A 20,024-nucleotide genomic window follows, 5' to 3' on the forward strand; every position below is an offset into this window, starting at 1 on the left:
GAATGGCGCATGCTGTATCGTATCTCACAAACTTTTTGCAAAGATCACTTCAGATTATTCACCTATTTCTTTCTCTTTTTTTGGCCATGCCATGCAGCATGCAGGATCTTAGTTTTCCGACCAGGGATCAAACCCGTGCCCCCGCAGTGGAAGCATGGAGTCCTAACCACTGGACTGCCAGGGAATTCCCACTTCAGATTATTTGTGTAAAGAATTTAGCACAATACCAGGTACAGAAACTCTTCTTTGAACACAGCAAGCTCCTTTCTGCCTTAGGCACAGGGGGTAGAACAAAATTATGAAAGGTGATGGGGATCCCAAGATGTTGAAATTCCTTCTCCCTGCAGCTTCTCCCCTCCTCTCCTTACCGCATCTGAATATATTTGTTTCACACAAGTACTTTTTCCTTTCTGTGTTCAAAACTGGACATAATACTGTCTCCATAGAAAAATAGCTGATACCAAGTTTTAGCCCAGGGGAAGTAGCAGGTGAGCCTGGAACATATTGTGCCAGACAGCAAGGAATTGCTCAGATACTGGTGGTGCTGTGTCAAAAGGACACAGGACCAGGACTTTCTTGGTGGTCCTGTGGTTAAGACTCTGTGCCTCCATTGCAGGGGGCACAGGTTCAATCCCTGGTTGGGGAAACAAGATGCTGTATCCTGTGTGCCCCCCCCCGACCCCCCACCAAAAAAGACACAGGCTTTGGCTGGCCAGTTTGGTATGATTTGGAGCATGAAAAAGTGATAGTAACAGATGTTTAAAAACCTAAATGAGATTTTTTAAAGGAAGTAGGGGTTTCCTTTACAGAATATGTAAAATGAGTAACATGGATGAATGAATGATACAATTAGAAAAATCACCATTTTGCAGCAGCAACTAATTCAGGTACGGATCATCATGGATGCTAAAACCATTGTTGAGAGGTCATTGGGGAACAGGGTATTCATACAATCTCAAAGTATCACTCCATAGATTGCTTATTAATTACAAAGGGAAAGAATACCTTAACCGTGGAGAAATCTGACAGACACCCATTTAACACTAGGAATCACCAATAATGAGACAAACTGATATTATATGTGTGGACGAAAAATTCACCTGCCTGCTATATCAGAAAACAAACAATGTTGCGGCCATCAAGCAATCAGCCACTACGGCTGTCTCCGACGGTCTCCAAACAGGCTGCCCTCCGTCAAACCATCAACCACTGCAGCCATCCCCAGCGGTGCACCCTGAGGAGATTCAGGAGGAAAAAGAACAGGATACTGGCCATAGGTAGTTAAGGAGCATATCAAAGGAATGATTTCAAAGAGCCGAGACTCTTGCGCCTTCCCATACATAGAAAAGCACTAAATTAATTAACTTGAGCAGTCTGATTTTCTTTAATTAACAATAATCTTTGATGTTCCAACTACCTGGTTTTTGTTGCAAAAACTCCTCTATATCCTGGCTCCTCCCTTACCTCAGAACTACCTGAGAGGCTGTCTTCCAGGTTTAAGTTTTCAGCAAGTCTGCTGAATCAAACATAATTCTCAGCCTTTAGGTTGTGTATTTTTTTTTTTTTTCAGTATTTTTTTTTCAGTCAACACTTACTTCCTGATGAAATGCAGTGGGAAGTACACAATATCCTCTATGTAGAATTTTTCCCAGAAATGCTTAACCTACATCTATTGATGAGGAAACAGATGGAAACACTCAGACAAACCCAGGCTGTGAGATATTCTTTAATTAATTAATTTAGGCTGGACTCTTCGAAGACACCAAGTCAGCTAAGACAAGGTAGGGGCACTGTTCTGGATTGAAGGAGACTAAAGGGACATGACAAACGCTACGCGTGATCCTTAACGGTTTCTGGATTGAGGAAGCAATAAACAGCTATAAAAAATATTATCGGGCTTCCCTGGTGGCGCAGTGGTTGCGCGTCCGCCTGCCGATGCAGGGGAACCGGGTTCGCGCCCCGGTCTGGGAAGATCCCACATGCCGCGGAGCGGCTGGGCCCGTGAGCCATGGCCGCTGGGCCTGCGCGTCCGCAGCCTGTGCTCCGCAACGGGAGAGGCCACAGCAGAGGGAGGCCCGCGTACCACAAAAAAAAAAAAAAAAAAAAAAAAAAAAAATTATCCACATTTGAGGAAATGTGAATATGACAACCTGAATTTTAGCTATTCCACCAATGTTAAATGTCTTAGGTGTTTTGGCGATATAGAAGCATGTCCTTAGGGATAAAATCTCATCTGCAATTGACTTTCAAATGAGTCAGCAAAGACAACAATTATACATACTTGAACACACACATATATATGCAAGCGGGTAAGGAGATCAAGTATAGCCAAATGTTAAAAACTGGTAAATCCAAGTAGAGTGCATATTTAAGGGCTCAGTGTGCTAATCTTTTAACTTTACCAAAGGTTTGAAAATGTTCAAAATATAAACTTGAGGAGGGGGGAGCACTACACTGTACCCAAACCCTCCCTCTTCCAGGAAGCCTGCACTGATTAACAGAGTGAGGAGAGAATATGCTTTTCCCCAGTTGACCACATCTCTGCACACACAGCTTCTCACTTTAATTAACCACCCCAGCCCTGGCTTCCAACAAACAGAATTTCTGAACGTTAAAAGGGAAAAATAATGTTCACTTTATTAAAAATATAATCCAGCAAAGGAAGCAGAGACAACCACGGTCTTGTCCACCCTGGTCACACAGGGGAGGTGGCAGGGCCAGTATCAAGACCCTTACCTCCTCTGCCATCTCTACAGAACACCTTATTTTTGTCAGAAATGGAAAGTCGGAGTGTCACTCATTGGGGAGACAGGGCCATCATGGAGGGTGGCTTCTTGTTGCCTTTGGTCAAGTAAGAACTGTGGGTCCTGCTTCCCAATTGTCTTGTTTCCACACTCACAGCCCCTCTTCATGGCCTATCCCCATTCCTACATTTAATCAAACACATCTCAGTGAGAACGCTCGGGCTTTATTACAAATGGAGTTGACTGCTTAGGACCCTCTCTCCAATCTTTCTTTTCTACCCTCTTCCTCTCAATACATCCCTCCAGGGCAGGTCACTAGGCCATTAGGGAAGAGGAATCTGGGGACAGTGAAAAGGAGCAACGCTTTCTCCAAAGTCCTCTGAAATAACCATCGAGTCCTCCTGGCTCCAGCTGAGAATCTTCTGGTGGAAGGGGTGTGAGATTTAGCTCTTATCTTCAAGGTCCTCCATGTCTACATCCTGGGGGGCTTTTGTCTTCTTTTTTGATTTGGGCTGTGGTTCACTAGTCCTGGCTGACTTGGGGGGGGCTTCCACTGAGCAAAGGGAAAGAGGAAGCATTAAAGAACCCAAATGAACCCAGGTTGCCCCCTCACCCCAACTTCTGTGCCCTAGCTTCACCTTCCATGGCTGCCTTCTCTTTCTGGGCAAGCCGGATCTGCTGGAGGAGTTTTCTGCGCTTCTTCCCAGACAGAGTAATGTTGGCACGTGCACTGGACCTGAAGGATTGGTAAGAACAAAAATATCCAGGTTAACCTGAACCAATACAGACCACACAGTGGTGCTGGTTACTGAAAAGGTCTTTGGATCCAAGTCAAAGAACTGTTACTTTACCCAAAACTAGTCTTAACACATACATAAAGTAACATTAATTGCTAAAATTTAGTACATAATAGCAACGTTTCCTCCTCTTATTTTACAAATATAAATATAAATATATAAATATATATATATATATATATATATATATATTTTTTTTTTTTTTTTTTTTTTTTTTTTGGCCATTCGACATGCAGGATCTTAGTTCCCCTGACCAGGGATCAAACCCATGCCCCCTGTATTGGAAGCGCAATTGGTCTTAACCACTGGACCGCCAGGGAAGTCCCTTATTCTTGATACTTCTAACAGCAGATGTGGTGGGTGGGGGAGGTTTCCCACATCACGTAATTCTCCAAATTCTCAATGGACATTGACTGGGTGACCTACAAATTTAACTCCATTTGGACACTATCTACCAGGACATAGCAACAGATACCACAGGTTAAGGCTTCCCCCACTTCAAATGCCAATCACAAATCCAGGTTGTTACCTGTACTTCCGATTGACCAGCCATAAATTGGGGTTCTCATGATCCCCTTCTCAGACTCGATAATTTGCTAGAACAGCTCACAGAACTCAGGGAGACATGTATTTGCATTTACTGATTTATTATAAAACGATACAACTCAGGAACAGTCAGACGGAAGAGAAGCATAGGGTAAGGTATGGAAGGGGCCAGAGGTTCCATGCTCTCTCCAGGTGAGCCAGCCTCCCAGTGCCTCCACCAGTTGACCAATCAGGAGCTGGTTGACCAATCAGGAGCTGGTTCAAGAGGTTGTGTAGAGCTTAATCTACAGCACCCACCCACCCACTTCCCACAGGCAGTGCGAGGGAATTAAATTTCCAATCCTCTAATCACTTCATCTTTCTGATGACCAGCCCCACGCTAAGTCACCATTTGCATAAATTTAGGTGTGCTCAAAAGGGGATCCTTATGAAAAAAAAGTCACTCTTATCACTCAGGAAATTTAGCTCTGCCAGAAAGTAGAGACAAGGACCAAATATATTTATTATGCTGCTTTTTAAGCTACATATTTATAATAAACAAGTCAATGAAAGAATGGGGTGGGAACTCTGCCCCAAGACTCATTATATGCAAAATCTCACATGTGCCCTTGTGAAAATTCATCGAATGGTTCACCGCACACTTATGTGTGTGCTTTTAAATGTACTTATAAAAAAATCTGTGTGAATGTATAATGTTACTTGGGGAGGTGGGGGAGTCCACAGCTCTCCTTAGATTCTCATCAGAGTCCAAGAACCAAAGAAAGGTTGTGAGCTACAGGTACAGTGAGAGACTAGCAGAGTTTAGGCACAAACGTTCCTTGCATAAACGTGAGTACACAAGGAAAACAAAAAGGTGTTAGCTGCTCCGGAGCTCGACAAGGAGGAGGGAAGGAGGCTTGGTGGGGAGGACTAAGAGGGAGAGGGTCTGGCACTCACGCCCGCTTCTTGAGGTGGTGCCTCGTGATCAGCCCTTCGTCTATCACAGCCCCGACTACCCGGTGCTTCAGTCGCCGCTCCCGGTTCAACACCCGCCGTCGCTTGAACAGCTTCTTCTTCAGCTCCTAAGGGGGAGGAAGATGCTTAATCAGAGGGGTGCCGTGCACCGCGACCCGGGACCCCGCACCGAGCGACACTGGCCCATCGAGTCCATCTCGGGCGAGGGTAAAGGGCTCCGGGACGCTTGGGAAACAGGGTCGGGCTCCCACACGGTCACCGTTCGCGGCCGGTTGATCTTTCCCCCCGGAGCACCCATTGCTGCGTTGCGAAACCAGCTCAGCGTCCAGCGTTTCAGCTCTGCGCAGGGTCCGTGTGCGCCCCACCCCTCAGCTCTCCGTTAGCCAATCGCAGCTCGGGGGAGGGGGCGGGCGGGTCCTGGAGCTATATAAAGGAGCCCGGCCGGCTCCTTGGCCTTTTCGAGGACCGCGACCGAGTGAGTATGGGTTGCGGTGTTTTCACTGGCTGGGGGGTTCTGGGTGGGGCCTGTTGACCCTCCTTTTCTTGGCGGGGATCGGGCGTGCGGTCCCGGTCCGCGTAATGTACGGAGGTAGAGGGAAAGGGCTCCGGCCCCCTCGGTGTCATGTCTTCGGTACCGGCGGCTTCCATTCCGCGGGTTCTATCCTCAAGCGCCGGGACACGGCTCCAAGGAGCAGGGCAGAACCGAGGTTCAGCAGACTCCTCCCCGGGGTGCTCACACCTTCTCCTTTGATTTCAGGTCTGTGGAGCCGCCCCAGGAGCCGGAGCTGTCGCATCCCCTCCTCTTCCACTTCCCGTTGCAAACAATAAAGGCCGTTCGTAGCGTAGTAAGTTTGTGTCCGCGTTCTTTTTTTCCGAGACTGCAGAGTTAGGGAGGCTGTACGCGTGATTTCGCACAGCGTATTTTGCACATCTTCCTTTGGACCTCAGGCCTCTGCCGGAGTACGGGCGACATTTTCGCAGAACTTTCTCTGGCCGACCTTGCCGGCACCTCCGGATGGCAGCCCTGCGCCAAACCCTCCACCTGGCGAGCCTGGCGGCGGGGGCGCGTCACGCCGTGGCGGGTAGGGAAGGGGGACAGAGGGAGGGCAAGTTGGGTTCTTCGTTACACAGGAGTCTAGTCCCTGAAAGTGTGCCGCTTAAAGCCCCAGGCCACACTGGTGCGGGTTTTATCGCGTTTTGCTAGAACTGGGCGCTGGGTGATGCAAGTCCTCCACTCGTCCACAGGCTCCCTGGCTGGTAGCTGCCTGGCGGACCGCCGCCTCTGGGATAAGCTCCCTGCCCAGCCCGGTCAGGGCAGCGCCGGCACCTTCGACTGGTTCTTTGGATACGAGGAAGCCCAGGGGCTCCTATTGCCGCTGCTGCAGGAGGCACCAGCTGCCTGCCCACCGCGGGTGTTGGACGTGGGCTGTGGGACCTCCAGCTTGTGTACAGGCCTCTACACCAAATGCCCGCACCCAGTAGACGTGTTGGGAGTGGACTTCTCTCCTGTGGCTGTGGCCCACATGAACAGCCTCCTGGAAGGTGGCCAAGGCCAAACACCCCTGTGCCCGGGGCACCCTGCCTCACGCCTCCACTTCATGCAAGCTAATGCCCTGAACCTGCAGCCAGTGGCTTCCTCAGGCTCTTTCCATCTAGTGCTAGACAAGGGCACCTGGGATGCTCTTGCCCAGGGTGGTCTGCCTGGGGCTTACCAGCTGCTGTCAGAGTGCCTGAGGGTCCTAAGCCCTGGGGGAACCCTGATTCAGTTCTCAGATGAGGACCCTGATGTGCGGCTGCCCTGCCTGGAGCAAGGGTCCCAAGACTGGACTGTGTCTGTGCAGGAGCTGGGCCCTTTCGGGGGCATCACCTACTTTGCTTACTTGGTTCAAGGCTCCAATTAGAGACTTTTAAAACCTGACCCTAGTGTTTCTGTTGGGTGAGGAGTTGGAGAAAGCTTTTGTCTTGGCAAGGTGACTGGAAAATGAGGATTTGGATCCTGGCTTTCATATTTATTAGATGTGTGCACACAGTATTGAGTATTTCTGTGCCCCAGTTTACTCATCTGCAAGGTTGGAATAATACCTGGAGTTATGTGGATTCCATACAACAACAAGTGAAACATTTAGCAGTGCCACGCACAAGATCAGTGCTGAATAAAGAAGGTACAAGTGGATCATTCCCCATCCCCAGTTAACTGAACTCCTAAAAGCACAGATAGGAATTCTTAATCCAAATTCCTTGGATATGACTTGTGTGACCCAGGGGCCTAACCTGTAAGCCTTCATTTTTCTCAACTTGTAAAAGGGGAAGATTGTGAAAGGATAGGTAGAAGGGCTTCATAAACCTAGGTAAAATGTTTGAGGGAGGGTGATACTTACCCTCAAAGCTCCTGGGAGGCAGGAAATGGGAATATTCCACAAAGCAGCTTCTGCAGGCACGGGAACCTGAGGCGGAGTCCCAGAGAGGACAGGGATTGGGGGCTTCCTGACAGTCTGTCTCCTCTGGAATCCAGGAGGCATCTTGATCTACCTGTTCCTGCCCCCAGCTGAGTACTGGGTTAAAGGTTCTTATGGGAGATTTGGGGTCCAGTGAGCTCCAAGTCCAGCCTGGGGGGTGGGGGGGAGGGAGTTACAGAGCCCATTAACAGTGAAAAATACACCTGATATATTACTGGATTTTTTTTTTAAAGATAAATTCATGTAATTTCTTTTGCTTATAAAAATAATACAGCAATTATAATGAAGAGCCTAACTTAACAGCTTCAGTTTCCTCATGAGGGAGAAAGTATCCTTCCTCACTGGGTCCTTAAAAATATACGTAAAAGGGGCTTCCCTGGTGGCGCAGTGGTTGCGCGTCCGCCTGCCGATGCAGGGGAACCGGGTTCGCGCCCTGGTCTGGGAGGATCCCACATGCCGCGGAGCGGCGGGGCCCGTGAGCCATGGCCGCCGAGCCTGCGCGTCCGGAGCCTGTGCTCCGCAACGGGAGAGGCCACAACAGAGGGAGGCCCACATACCACAAAAAAAAAAAAAAAAAAAAATACGTAAAAGTGTTCAGCACAGTGCCTGGCACATAGTAAAAGTAGCTTCTGTAACAGTATATAGACATGAAGAGAAATCTGGAAGAGAAGGCATTCAAAATGTTAATCTCTGGGTAGTCAGATTTGGGGTGATTTTATTCTTTCCCCCATGACAAAAATATTTTAAAGTATTACTAAAAGGTGTCACCTATCTGACATCACAACTGCCTTTTAAAAGTTCATCAACTTTGCCAACCACCTTGACTTTTATCTCCCACCTCTACATTTTTCTTCACTGTGTTTACTGAGCACCTACTGTGTGCTGCTTAATGCAAGAGACACAACTAAGTTGTCCTGCTTAGACCATCCCATTCACAACAGCCTCATTTGAACCAGCCACCTCCCTCACCTGGTTCTTCACTTTGGTCCTGGAAGAAGACCTCAACCTCCTCTTCCTCATCAGTGAGCAGCTGCAGCTCCTCGTGTGGCCACCGGAGCTCCCCACTCTCTTCACTCGCCTCAGCCTCAGAGGCTTCCACCACGATGGAGGGGAAGCGGGTCTTCTGACAGACAACCTGGATGGGCACAGCAGGGGGCTTGGGCCAAATTGGAATGAGCCAACAGCAAGACACAAGGTGGGGAAGTACTAACCTGAACATCCTGGTGACCTTCAACCTGGCCAATTTCTCCTCTGTCCTCCCAGAGAGGGTTGGTCAGTCTAGGACTTTCTGGTTGCTGGGAGGAGCCTGGGCTATCTCTAGGCCAAGGCCCATCCTCGCTGCTCCCTGGCACAAGGGCCATGGGTGCTGACTCTTGAAGTGCAGGGTGGTTGAACTCAGTAGAGTACCCCTGCCCAGAGCACCCCACAGACTGTTCCTTTAATCTGCTTTGGAGCCTGGCCCCTTAATCACTTCTGAGGAGAAGAGGCTGACATGCAAGGAGATTATGGGCCTTCCAGGGGAGGGGACAATCCCAAGAGGTTGGATAGGAGCTTTATTTCTACTCACTCCCTGGTGACACTGGGAAAAGCAGAAGTAGGAGTTAACGAGGGCATCTGGATTAAAGCCCTGTGAGTGAAGAGCTTTGATAACAAACTTGGAATTTCCTGGTTCTTCCTGGGTCTCCCACAGTGACATGTTTCTTTGTATCTTATTTAGTGAATATTTTTATGGTGTATGCTATTTGCCAGGAACTGTTTTAAATGCTTTTCATATAAACTTATTCAATTATCCTAAAACTATGAGATACATACTGTTATTAGCCTTATTTTCCGATGCAGAAACCGAGAAACAAAGAACTTAAACGATTTGCCCAGGGTCACACAACTAAGAGGTGTTTTCTTCTCCAAACTAGAATTCGGTATGTTACACAAAATCCATGGTTTAAAAAAACACAAAAAAACCAAGGTTATATACCATGAAGTATACACCATGAAGAGAAGGGTAACGTTTACTTTCAACAAGTAAAACAAAAGGAAAACATAAATATACCCTTCTCCCCACCCGGTACACTTGGCTTTGACTTTTTGTTCAGGAGTTGAAGGGATTGAAGGCAGTCAATAGATTGATGTTCATAAGTATCTCAATGTCCTTAGGTGCTGTACTGAAAAAGCACAAGTAATTGTAGGAAACTACAGAGCACAGCCCTGACCCTCTATTGATCAGGACACTCCGGAGCTGGGCAATTGTAAAACAGCAACAATGAAGACACTTACTCTCCCCTTAGCAATCCTCCACGGGATTTCATGACAAGGGGCCCCACGCTCGGCCCTGGGTGCCAACACCTCTTGACGTGGTCGACCTCCTCAGCTAAACCTAGTCTTAGCACCCAGGCGCTCTAGCTTCGAAACGTTTCTCTGGCCAGGCCCTCTCTAGCCCGGCCCCATCTCTATGGTTTCCTGGGTGAGGCGCTCTAGCCTGCGCAGATTGAGACGTCGCGGCGGCCTTGCTAGGCTACCGGAGGCTCCGGAAGGCGCCTCGCTGGTCGCGCGGTCGGCCATGGGGACCCTGCGCAAAACGCTGATCGCGGGCGCACTGCTGGGCGCGGGGGCTGGCGTGGGCACCGCGCTCTTTGCCCTCGTGACCCCGGGAGAGCAGCAGAAGCAGGCGATGCTGAAGGTGTGAGCAGTTGGGAGGCCGAGGTGGGGCGAGCGGGCGGAGAACCGCAGGCTGGTAGCCCGGACTACGAACCTCCCTTCCTGCCCGCAGGAGATGCCGAAGCAGGACCCGCAGGGCAGGGACGAGGCGGCCAGGACCAAGCAGCTACTTCTGGCCACTCTGCAGGAGGCAGCGGCCACGCAAGAGAACGTCGCCTGGAGAAAGAACTGGATGAGTGGCGGCGGCGGGAAGTCAGCCTGAGGCCAGACCTGCCCCCGTGCGCGCCGGGACCTCCTCTGCAGCGCAGGAGCCCGAGCCGGCCTTACTCCTCTGTGGGCCGGCGGGGAGTCCAGACACGCGCAGACCTCTTCGGGACCTGGGGAGCTGCCACCGGGTGAGCACGTTCCCCCCCAAACCCTGCATTGACTGCGTTTTAACGTCCACGTCTTGGGCCAGGGCATCGGATGTGGCTAACTGAAGGAACCAATAAATCATGTTCCTCCATCCACAGAGTGAGCGCTGCGGCTGGACGCCCATAAAAGCCTCGAGTGTTATGGGGGGTCACTGCTGCGGGCCGGCTTGAGTGCAGGTCCCGCCTGCCCCGCCCCTCAGGTGACGCTGAAGCCCTATAGGCAGAGCGACCACGTTTTCAAAACACACGTCAGGTCACGTGGTTTGCGTGAGTGTACTTTCGGGGATAACCAAGTGATTTTCTTGAAACCGTTAACTATCCTGGAAACTCTTGTGCAGTAAATACCCATAGAGGACACTCTGGGTGCCTGTCCTTAGAATGAGGTTGGAGAGGGGCTTCTAGCAATTAACATGTGCCATAACGCCTTCTGTGACCTTAATTTAACCTTTGGAGGCCACCGTGGTAGGAGCGGTAAAAGGAGTGTGCTTTGCGTCAGATCTTGTTTCAACTCCTGCATGTTAAAAAACCTCTGAGCCTTAGTCCTGTTCCATAAAAGGTGATAACTGGGACTTTCCTGGTGGTCCAGTGGCTAAGACTCCTTGCTCCCAATGCAGGGGGCCCTGGTTCGATCCCTGGTCCGGGAAATAGATCCCAGGTACTGCAACAAGAGTTCGCATACCGCAACTAAGAGATCCCACGTGCTGCAACGAGGATCCCGAGTGCTGCAACTAAGACCTGGTGCAGATAAATAAATAAATGGTGACAATGATCTTGAGAGTTGTAAAAAGGTGAACTTAGGAATGTAAAGTGCAGTGCCAGGCACAGGGCAGCCTCTCACTAAATGCACTGGGGTTTTCCTCCCACAAGGTTTTCACTGTAGTGGTTTTCAATTTCTGAATCCGTCATAGGATCTATTGGCGATGCCACTGGTGGGATGAGATAAAGCTATCAGTGGGGCGGCCGCCCTACAGCGAAGCCAACCAGCTCACTCCCCTTTTGTCTATTTTATGTCCTGTGGTTCCAAACAAGATTGCAATTGATGGGGGAGGGGGGGGCTGCTTGTATTAAATAAAGCCGGAACACACTAAATAAAGCTTGGTAACACTGAGGTGTAAACCCAGATATGAGCACTGGTGCAGTTTTCAGCTACTAGATGGTGAAGTCGTAAGCTGAGCACATTTGTCATGTGTGATCTGTACAGTTTCCTTGTGGCCTCTTTCCTAGTCGGGGTACGAGAGGAGGGAGGTCAGCAGCTGCTGGAGGGAGCACAAGGTGAGGGGCGAGCGGCACCGGCACAAGGGGAGCTTGGCAGTTCAGAGCCTGAGCCCTGGAGTCAGGCTCCCCGGAGATGTGTCCAGGCTCTGCTACTTGCCAGCTGTGTGTTTGGACAAGTCATGTGCTTTGGTGTCCCAATCTCTAAAATGGGATCATTGTACCTACAGCTAGATAGTACTGTCTTCGTATCTCAGTTAACATGTACAAAGCACTTAAAACTGTGTGGTATGTATTAAGTACTCAATACTTTTTAGTGCAGAAGAGATGCGGTTGTGAAGGTCACACTACGGCTCCTCTCACTGTGAATGGCCACGTTTTAAAAACTACCCTTCTAGTAGCTAATACTTAATTGGGGACTTACCAGGTGCCAGACACGGTGCTAAAGCACCTTACATCAGCATTACGTAAGCCCCCACAACCCCAACTAACAGGAACTATTATCCCCGTTTTACTAAAGAGGAAACTAGGCTTAATTAAAGAAGTCCAGGCACATAGCTACTAACAATTTCAGGCTTAGGTACTGCCTAACCCATAGGAGCAAAAGATGCTATCCAACGTACACCCCACACTCCAGCACCTCTCCCCTTCAACCTCCCAAGCAACTCATCAGACCCAGAGATTAGAAAAAAGTCTCCCATGGAAATTTAACAGGAAGCATAGGGTCTATTCTAAAAGGCCTTCCTTTTGTCCCTCCCGGCCATTCAGGAAGGAGTCAGTCACATACAGAACTCAGAGGGTCTATTTATTAGGAAGGTGATGTCAGTGCTTTATCAAATATGAAGAGAGGTCAGAGAAGGATGGTGGGATAAAGGCCTCTTAGCCGGGACATTTCTTGGCCACAATGAGGACAGCAGAAGGCACAAGTCCTGAAGATGGAACGAAACAGGTTTGAACCAAAAGATCTGCTTTTTGCCCACCGCCCGCCCCCCCACAAATTCCTGGCCTCACACTATCTCCACAAAGTCCCTTCTTTGCATCCCTTCCTTTCTCAGGCATGTCCCCTATCCCCCTCCTGGTTTCAGGTCCCACAGGTCATACCCAGCTCCTGCAGAGGCCGCTCCATGTCAGCCTCTGAGAAGGCCCGCCGGGGGAAGCCACTAAGCAACTGCACAGGGTCCTGGCCCCCTCCTAGCTCCTCCCCACGGTGGAGCTCCACATAGAGCCTCACAGCTGCCAGCTGTTCCCGTGCCCGGAATGTCTGGGTCAGTGAACTCCCATCTGGCAGCCTGACCTAGAAGGCAAGACAGAAATACAGAATTTTGAGTGTCAAAACTGAGTGAAGTGCCCAGGTAAGGAAAAGAAAAAGAGCAAAGTTGGCTTCTCCTTCCTCTAAGAGAGACTGAACCAGCATAATTGCTATTTAAAGCATCTAATGAACAACCACTTAGGCTTGGCTTTACTGAACACTGAAGAGACAGACTCCTAGCTCCCTCACAATTTAAGGAAACCAAAGACAAGGTCACACAAAATATCTGGATAAGTACCACATCGTGCAAATAGCTGTATAATAAGCCAAATGAAAATATGATGAACAAGTAAGAAGTTAACTGCTGAATAAGAAAAAGAGATAGATTTATATAAGACTGGGGCAAGTAAAATTTGATATCTTTCCTAAGAGCAGAAGAGGTAGGATTTCAAAAGTCATTTACAAAGACGGGAGAGGTTTGGCAAAGGGAACATAACTGAAAAAAGCTCTGGGCTGGGCTGGGTGCCTTACAAGCCAACAAAGGGTCCCAGGAGCAAGACAGGAATCAGAATCAGTACCTGTATGCGACACTGGTCATACTCTCGCTTCGTGGGAGGCTCCTTGCTGGGAGAGGAGGGAACAGGGCCTGGCTCTGTTGTTGGTGGGCAAGACTGAGAACCCATATGACCACCATACTGGAGGACAAAGTTAAACAATCAGGCACTAAGCCCAACCTTTCCCTCTGAAGCTAGAAAAGGGGATTTACTAGTCTCCCTACTTCATTACCCTCAGCATCTATCCAATCACCTACCTTCTTGGCTCTCTCTGCTTTGTCCCTTTCGATCTTTTCTCGGACTCTTTGTCTGGAACGCAGACAGAACGAAAGTAGGTCAGACACTGACAAAGCAAATCTTGATTCCCTTCTCATCTCTTAGCCAACACCCCCAGCACCCAGACCTGGCTGCTAACTCTTCAGCCTTTTCCCTCCTCCGCTCCTCAGCAGCCCGGCGCATCTCATCTTCCTGTAGCCGCTGTCGGGCAGCTGACAACTCTTGCCCTTGTCTCCTGCGCTGCCGTTCCCGTTCCAGTGCCTCCCGCTCCTCTCTTTCTTCACGCTCCCGCTGCTTTTGGGCCACCAGCTCCAACATCCTGTATTGCAGAGAGGAAAGAGTTCAAGAGAAATGGACATAAATTGGGAAGGTGCGTTTATTAACAAGGGATTCAGAAAACAGAATCAGGGAACACAGTCGCAAAACACCTCTGGGGACAGGTAGAGGATGAGCCTCAGAAATGTGAGCTTGTTCCTCATACCTCTTAGTCTGTTCCTGTCTTTCCTCTTCAGTCAAAATGGGTTTGCTTTCTCCCACAGCGGACCCAGGTCCTACAAACAAGCAATCAGTATTATTACCCGTTCATCCTCCTCCTCCGGCCCTCCTGAATAATCACACTGGGTCCCTCCGTCAGAACCTTCAGGGCCACCTTGCTCAGTGGGGGTGGGTTCCCGTCCCAGGATATGTCCAAGGGGGTTCGCTAGTGGCTCGTCCACGTCTGGGTCGTCTTCATGCTCCATCAACCTGGCAGGGAAAGTAGGGAGGAAGGTTAATGTTCAGGCTGCCCCTCGTAGGAGTCCCCAGTCCCCTGCTACCCGGTCTGAGCGCTCACCAGTCCATCGCAGCCTCGATGCCCTGGTTCCCTGTGAGGGCCAGAGCCTTCTCCCTGGGGGCAGAAACACCGTGAATAGCGCCCACGAGCCATGGCGATGGTCAGGCTGGGGCGTAGAGCCTGAGGCCAGGCTGGGGTAAAGGCCTGGAAAGGTCGGCGACCCCCGCGGACGGGTGTTAGGGGGCTCCCTTACGCGCGTCCCCTGGGGAAGCCCATCTCGATGAGACTCTCCAGAGCCGTCAGCTCCGCCATGACGCCGCCACCGCCGCTTCCGCGGGGACCTGGAAAGGGCGAGAAGGCCGGAGAGGGTCAGCGCGGGGCGTCCCCCGCCGGCGCGCAATCCCGCCCCCAACGGCCCCAGCCGGACGCTCGCTCACTCACTGGCTCCGGACCGGCCCTGGACACCGACAAGAAGAAAGCCTAGGGGAAGCGGAAGTGCCCGAATCTGTTTGGGTCACGTGGAGGCGGACGTGGACGGGTGCCGCAGAGAGCCAGAAAACACAGGCCGGGCCCGGCTGCCGGGACCTGGCGCTCAGGGGACAGGCGGGGCGTGGGAGTAGCGGCCCGGGAGGCAGCTCACATTCCCCCGCCCAAGCCCGGGTGCCCCGCGGCGGTGTAGAAGGGCGATGCCTCCCTGAAACCCTTGGGCGAATCAAGACAGCTCTCGATATGGCCCCTTAGCGCAACCGGTTGGAAAATTATTTAGCAGTGTTTATCAAGAGCCGTAGAAATGTGCGCACCCTTTGACCTGCTCATCCTCTCCGGCAATTGAGCTATCCTCCGCGCGACTGCCAAAGGGATCTTTGCAAAACACAGTAACTGATCCTGTCATCACCTCCCTGATTAAGACTTCTCCATGACACCTCAGTCACCTAGGACAAAACTTAAATGCTGGTAGTCTGGCTTCCTCCTACCCTTTCTTTTGTTAATGCCCCATCTGTAAAGTGAGGATAACAATAGCACCAACCTTAGGTGCCTGGCTAGACTATACTGTGTAAATGTTGGTAGTTGGTGCGGAGTTCATCTCTCACCACTTGAGGGTAACTTGTGCAGATTGCAAAACTCTCCCTCCTCCCGGCCTTTGCACATACCCGTCCCTCTGTGTCTGGGATGTCCGGCCCCCTCTGTGGGCTTGGTTAACTCCCAGTCGTTTTTCGGACTGGACCCTGGGTTTGCTTTCTTTTTTTTCTTTCCTTTTTTTTTTTTTGGCCGCACCGCATGTGGGACCTTAGGTCCCCAGGGATCAAACCTGCGCCCCCTGCTGTGGAAGCGCGGAATCTTAACCACTGGACCACCAGGGAAGTCCCTGGGTTTGCTTTCTAAGGGAAGCCTGCCTTGACCACCCCCTCTCCACCTCCGAGCCCCGGTATTTACTCCATTAGCATTTGTCCCCCTGGTGTGTAGTCTTGTTGATTACTTAGCCCGCCGCCACTACCTAGGCTGTTAGGTCCCTTAAGTTAAAGCTCACTTTAAATGTTTTTTAGGAGGCAGAATAATAAGTTGCTGATATTGATAATATATGCACTAGAGAATTTTATATGGTTAATTCATAATCATCACAACAATCCATATGAGGTAGATACTATTATTAGTCACAGGAAACAGACACAGAAAGATGAGATAATTTACCGAAGGTCGCAGAGCTAGGATTCAAACCCATGCAGTGTGCGTTCTGGAACCGCTAGGCTGTGCTGCCTCTCTGTGGTGGAATGAAGATCATCAGCTTTGGAGTTGGGCAACTTGGGTCGAGTAATCCTAACTCACCTCCTTACTTGTATTGAATAGCTTCAAACCATTTAGAACCTCAAACTTCTCATCTGTGAAAAGGTGACACCATCTCTTAGAACGATTGTGAACGAGATTAAGTACGAATGCATGTAAAGCGCATCTTTAATATCAAGACAGTAGGGAATAAAAAGTACGGGAAAAAGAACAGAAAAGTGAGATAGTAGGCCCTCATTATTTGTAAATGAATAAATGCTGAGGAAATACAGGAATCAAATTAAAAGGACAAAGTATTCAAGGCAATATGGTGAGTGTATTCTAAATAACAAATGTGTTCTAAATTTATTCTAGAGTTCCAATAATAGAAGAATGATTAAATTGTATAGTACTGCCTCTCTCACCTACTTCCAGGTAAGTACCCTATGGAAATACACAAACATGTGAGGATACACAAACGAACAAGGATGTCCATAGCAAACGCTGAAGACAAATGTTCTAACAAAGAGCCAAGGCTATTGTCAGTTCAGGAGCATCCTCCAATGGCAAGTTATGCCTTTCACATAACTAAGAAGGCTGTGATTTACCAACATGGAACATTGTCCATAATATACTGAATGAGAACAGAATATATTTGCATTGCTTAGAGAAAAATTTGCTCTGCTACAGGCAATTACCTCTTGAGGAGGAGGGGAACTTTCATTTTATCCTCTTCAATACTGAAATTTGTATGTGTTACTTTTATAATTTAAAAAAAGGTTATAAGATCAGTAAAAGTGAGGAATAAACTGTGTAGCAACTTCGACTTTTCTACATCCAGTTAATTTAAAAATAAACTCCAAAGTATGTATACTACTCCGAAAAATCAGTGTGTGGACAGGGAATTGAAAAGGATCATGAAAATGGAAAACGTCTTCCTTTTACATCTCCTTTAATGTTGTTACAGTGAATATACAGTAAACGCAAATGGGGGAGGGGGAATCCTTTGTTATTACTGTATTATTATTATTATATTTTTACTAGCAAAACCGCAAGCTTGTCCCAGAGGGCAGCTTGGGCAGCCCTTCTCTTCTCCACCCCATGTCAGTCATTTATTTCCACCCGCGTCAGACACGGGTAGATTCTAACTCAGTGTGCATCCTCACTATCTAAACAAAAAGGCAGAAGGAGAAGGAGTGGTCTCTAGCCCCAGACTCCCATCCCGCAGCAGCTTATTCTCAAAACCCCAAGGAAGCCACCCATAGTGGCAGGGCCCTTTTGAGGCTGTACGACAGAAGTAGACTAACCGTAGCCAACGGGCCAAATCTGGCCGGGGCCTGACTTGTAAGGCCCAAGAGCTAAGAATGATTTTTACATTTTTAAATGGTTACATGGTTGTGTAAGAACTACATGATATCTTCGATTTTATCCCCTGGAACCACAAAGCCTAAATTATTCTGGTCCGTTAAGAAAAAATTTGCCGACCTTCTCTACTCCTAAACCTAGGCTCGGGGCAGAGTGGGAAGTCTGGGGCCTGAACCGACTCAGCGGGGGCCCAGCGCCCCGCCTTCCATCCCGCCGCCGTCTGTCGGGGCCGCCACCTCCCCCGGAGCGGCGCCGGGCTTAGCCTGGCCGGAGAGGCCCCCGGGCGGCCTCAGAGTCCCGCGCTGCTCGGACGGCCTCGGCGGGGGCAGCCCCAGCGCTCGCGCAGGCAGAAGTGCCAGACCAGGGCGGAGCAGCTGAGCAGGGCCAGCGCCGAGCCCACACCCACGGCCCAGTGCAGCAGCGTGAGCGGCCTCGGCAGCACGGTCAGGCGGCCGCAGGGCCCGAAGGCGGGGCCGCCCGCGCCGTCGAGGCCCTCGGCCCCGGGCACGCTGCTCTCCCCAGCCGCGTTGGCGGCCACCACGCAGACGACGTATGCACCCCCGGGCTTCAGGCCCTTCAGCTCCGTTCGGCGGACCGTCGAGTTGAGGGGGGGCCCCTTCTGCGGAGCCCCGGCGCCTTCCCAAAGCAGCAGCCAGTACTCGTGGACCGGGGAGAAGGGGGCGCACCAGTGCACCACGGCGCGGCCCGCCTCGGCCTCCATGCGCACTTCCCCGAGGCGTGGCGGGTCGGGCGGCTGCGCGGCGCTGGAGAGGCCAGGGCACAGGCACGTCGTCGGGCCGGCCCTCTGCAGCTCCTGGCAGGGCACCTGCAGGTGGCGGCAACGGTCGTAGTCGCAGGGGACAGCCGGCAAAGGTGTCTCATCCTGCTCCTCTTCTTCCGAGTCTCCCGCCAAGGGCTGCGCTCTGGGAACCAAGGAGAAGGTGACAGCCAGGAGCCACAGAAGGCAGGGAGAGCCCGGCATGGAGTCTGGAAGGGAAGGAGGGGGAAGGGTAAAGGCCGGTCAGCCCTCACACCTTGCAGGCCCCCCTCCCTCAACAAAAGCTCTAGAGACAGGGAAACACGACCGGGGACCAAGAGGAGAACAAGAAGGAGGTGGAAATGAGACGATACACCCCTTTGTCATCCAACTTCTGAGCAGCCTATGTGCTTGGTTTTGGGCGAAAAAGAATAAAATGTCGTCTGACCCGACAGAGAGAAGTGTGCGACCAGCAATAGGTGAAGCACGAGAAACAGTTAATGAATAAACTGAGTGCTGAGGGGAGGAGTAAATGATTTACGCAGCCTGGGGAAGGAAGGTGAAATAGTTCCCAGCTGCCACCCAGAGAAACCATCTAAGTAAAATAAGTTTCAATCAGTCAGCGACACATGCAGAAACCCAGAAAGGAGATGGAAGTGAGAAAGAAGAAGAGATGGGACACAGAGGCCCTGGAACCCTCCCTCCCCACCTATCAAAGTCCTGGTCCCCGCCTGCCCCCCACCTCCTCGACTCACAAGCAGTGCCTTACCAGTGGGTAGGGCTTGATGCAGTGAGTAGCAGGCCGGGGGTCCTAAGAGGTCCCCAGGAGCACAGGCTGCGCAGTCAGGTTTTCTCAGTGTCTTCAATTTCAATTCTGTTTTGGTTCAAAGCTTTTATACCCCTCAGCTGTGATGTCACCACCTGGCCCCCCTTCCCCCCTCCCCGGTGAGTGCCAAGAAGAGGGCTGGTCCCTTCAGAGGGCCTGAGTCACGGGGCCAGGGGTGGGGGAAGCCACATGCAGCGGTTTCAGCTGGAGGCCAGGATGCCCGGGTTCTGAAAGAGCAGTGGAATGTGGAAAGCAGCCAGGAGCTGAGAATCCAAAGGCTGAAGTCATGTGAGGGGGTGAGGAGGGGAACACAAAGGACGGGGCCACCTGGCTGGTATCAGAGAGAAAAATAGCTGCGGACAGCACGGGGCCTGGGCTACAAAGTGCTGTTTCAGTAAAAAATCATACCACATACATGGCAGTCATTTCCTGTCTTCTGCCTCCCAATGGACTGAGAAAGGGAAGGGTACGGAGGCCAGAATGATGTATCCCAGCTTTCCAGACCCGCCCTGTGCTATCCCCCTCCCCAGAGGGAGATGAGAGTCACATGGATGGAGTGGGCAGGTTTTCGCTCCTTGGACGTCCTAGGCTGATGAATGGAAACAGCTGTGCCTAAAATAGTCCAGGGTCTGGAGGTCTTCCCCATCGGTAGCCCCTGACAAGACAACCTCCTCCAATCGGGGTGGG

General features: G+C 50.7%; 6 protein-coding genes and 1 non-coding gene across 16 annotated transcripts; 3 read left to right on the plus strand and 4 right to left on the minus strand.

Annotated features, from left to right (window-relative positions):
• Positions 1–2,611: 2,611 nt before the first annotated feature.
• On the minus strand, positions 2,612–5,377 carry CUNH11orf98 (chromosome unknown C11orf98 homolog). Its single transcript, XM_028483360.2, has 4 exons — positions 5,301–5,377; positions 5,024–5,148; positions 3,383–3,480; positions 2,612–3,297 (listed from the first exon to the last, which is right to left on the minus strand). The coding sequence occupies exons 1-4, from the start codon at positions 5,337–5,339 to the stop codon at positions 3,188–3,190; spliced, it is 372 nt and encodes a 123-aa protein (XP_028339161.1). The 5' UTR covers positions 5,340–5,377; the 3' UTR covers positions 2,612–3,187.
• On the plus strand, positions 5,155–6,973 carry CSKMT (citrate synthase lysine methyltransferase). Of its 5 annotated transcripts, none has more exons than XM_007109950.4 (3): positions 5,155–5,248; positions 5,799–6,123; positions 6,287–6,973. In XM_007109950.4, exons 2-3 carry the CDS (start codon positions 6,057–6,059, stop codon positions 6,940–6,942), a joined length of 723 nt encoding a protein of 240 aa, XP_007110012.1. In that variant the 5' UTR covers positions 5,155–5,248; positions 5,799–6,056; the 3' UTR covers positions 6,943–6,973. The 5 variants fall into 5 exon arrangements, 4 of the variants coding, with proteins under 4 accessions (XP_007110012.1, XP_028339159.1, XP_028339158.1 ...); XM_028483358.2 differs by lacking the exon at positions 5,155–5,248 and adding an exon at positions 5,305–5,389; XM_028483357.2 differs by lacking the exon at positions 5,155–5,248 and adding an exon at positions 5,412–5,516.
• LOC112067483 (small nucleolar RNA SNORA57) lies at positions 5,575–5,723 on the plus strand. Its single transcript, XR_002893302.1, has one exon. It is a non-coding gene; the product is annotated as a small nucleolar RNA SNORA57 (small nucleolar RNA).
• A 369-nt stretch (positions 6,974–7,342) lies between the features above and the next one.
• On the minus strand, positions 7,343–9,764 carry LBHD1 (LBH domain containing 1). The gene is given in 4 exon segments (XM_055082143.1): positions 7,343–7,404; positions 7,406–7,647; positions 8,467–8,632; positions 8,709–9,764. Coding segments are annotated over 4 exon segments (585 nt in total). The 5' UTR covers positions 8,859–9,764; the 3' UTR covers positions 7,343–7,377.
• A 182-nt stretch (positions 9,765–9,946) lies between these two features.
• Positions 9,947–11,734, plus strand: UQCC3 (ubiquinol-cytochrome c reductase complex assembly factor 3). 2 transcript variants are annotated; one of them, XR_003678093.2, is made up of 3 exons: positions 9,947–10,174; positions 10,265–10,547; positions 11,180–11,734. XR_003678093.2 is itself a non-coding variant. In XM_007109953.3 (2 exons), exons 1-2 carry the CDS (start codon positions 9,947–9,949, stop codon positions 10,412–10,414), a joined length of 378 nt encoding a protein of 125 aa, XP_007110015.2. In that variant the 3' UTR covers positions 10,415–10,658. The 2 variants fall into 2 exon arrangements, 1 of the variants encoding a protein (XP_007110015.2); XM_007109953.3 differs by lacking the exon at positions 11,180–11,734 and having other exon boundaries at positions 10,265–10,658.
• Positions 11,735–12,561: 827 nt separating this feature from the next.
• Positions 12,562–15,159, minus strand: UBXN1 (UBX domain protein 1). 5 transcript variants are annotated; one of them, XM_028483361.2, is made up of 10 exons: positions 15,070–15,159; positions 14,882–14,969; positions 14,689–14,742; positions 14,506–14,600; positions 14,338–14,407; positions 13,984–14,175; positions 13,838–13,889; positions 13,605–13,721; positions 12,879–13,071; positions 12,562–12,706 (listed from the first exon to the last, which is right to left on the minus strand). In XM_028483361.2, the coding sequence occupies exons 2-10, from the start codon at positions 14,938–14,940 to the stop codon at positions 12,657–12,659; spliced, it is 882 nt and encodes a 293-aa protein (XP_028339162.1). In that variant the 5' UTR covers positions 14,941–14,969; positions 15,070–15,159; the 3' UTR covers positions 12,562–12,656. The 5 variants fall into 5 exon arrangements, with proteins under 5 accessions (XP_028339162.1, XP_028339164.1, XP_007110018.1 ...); XM_028483363.2 differs by having other exon boundaries at positions 13,009–13,071; positions 14,494–14,600; XM_007109956.4 differs by having other exon boundaries at positions 14,494–14,600.
• Positions 15,160–15,322: 163 nt separating this feature from the next.
• Positions 15,323–19,935, minus strand: LRRN4CL (LRRN4 C-terminal like). The gene is made up of 2 exons (XM_055082139.1): positions 19,281–19,935; positions 15,323–18,741 (listed from the first exon to the last, which is right to left on the minus strand). Exon 2 carries the CDS (start codon positions 18,734–18,736, stop codon positions 18,044–18,046), a length of 693 nt encoding a protein of 230 aa, XP_054938114.1. The 5' UTR covers positions 18,737–18,741; positions 19,281–19,935; the 3' UTR covers positions 15,323–18,043.
• Positions 19,936–20,024: the final 89 nt, after the last annotated feature.

Source organism: Physeter macrocephalus, unplaced genomic scaffold, assembly GCF_002837175.3.
Source record: "Physeter macrocephalus isolate SW-GA unplaced genomic scaffold, ASM283717v5 random_25, whole genome shotgun sequence".
Classification (NCBI taxonomy): domain Eukaryota; kingdom Metazoa; phylum Chordata; class Mammalia; order Artiodactyla; family Physeteridae; genus Physeter; species Physeter macrocephalus.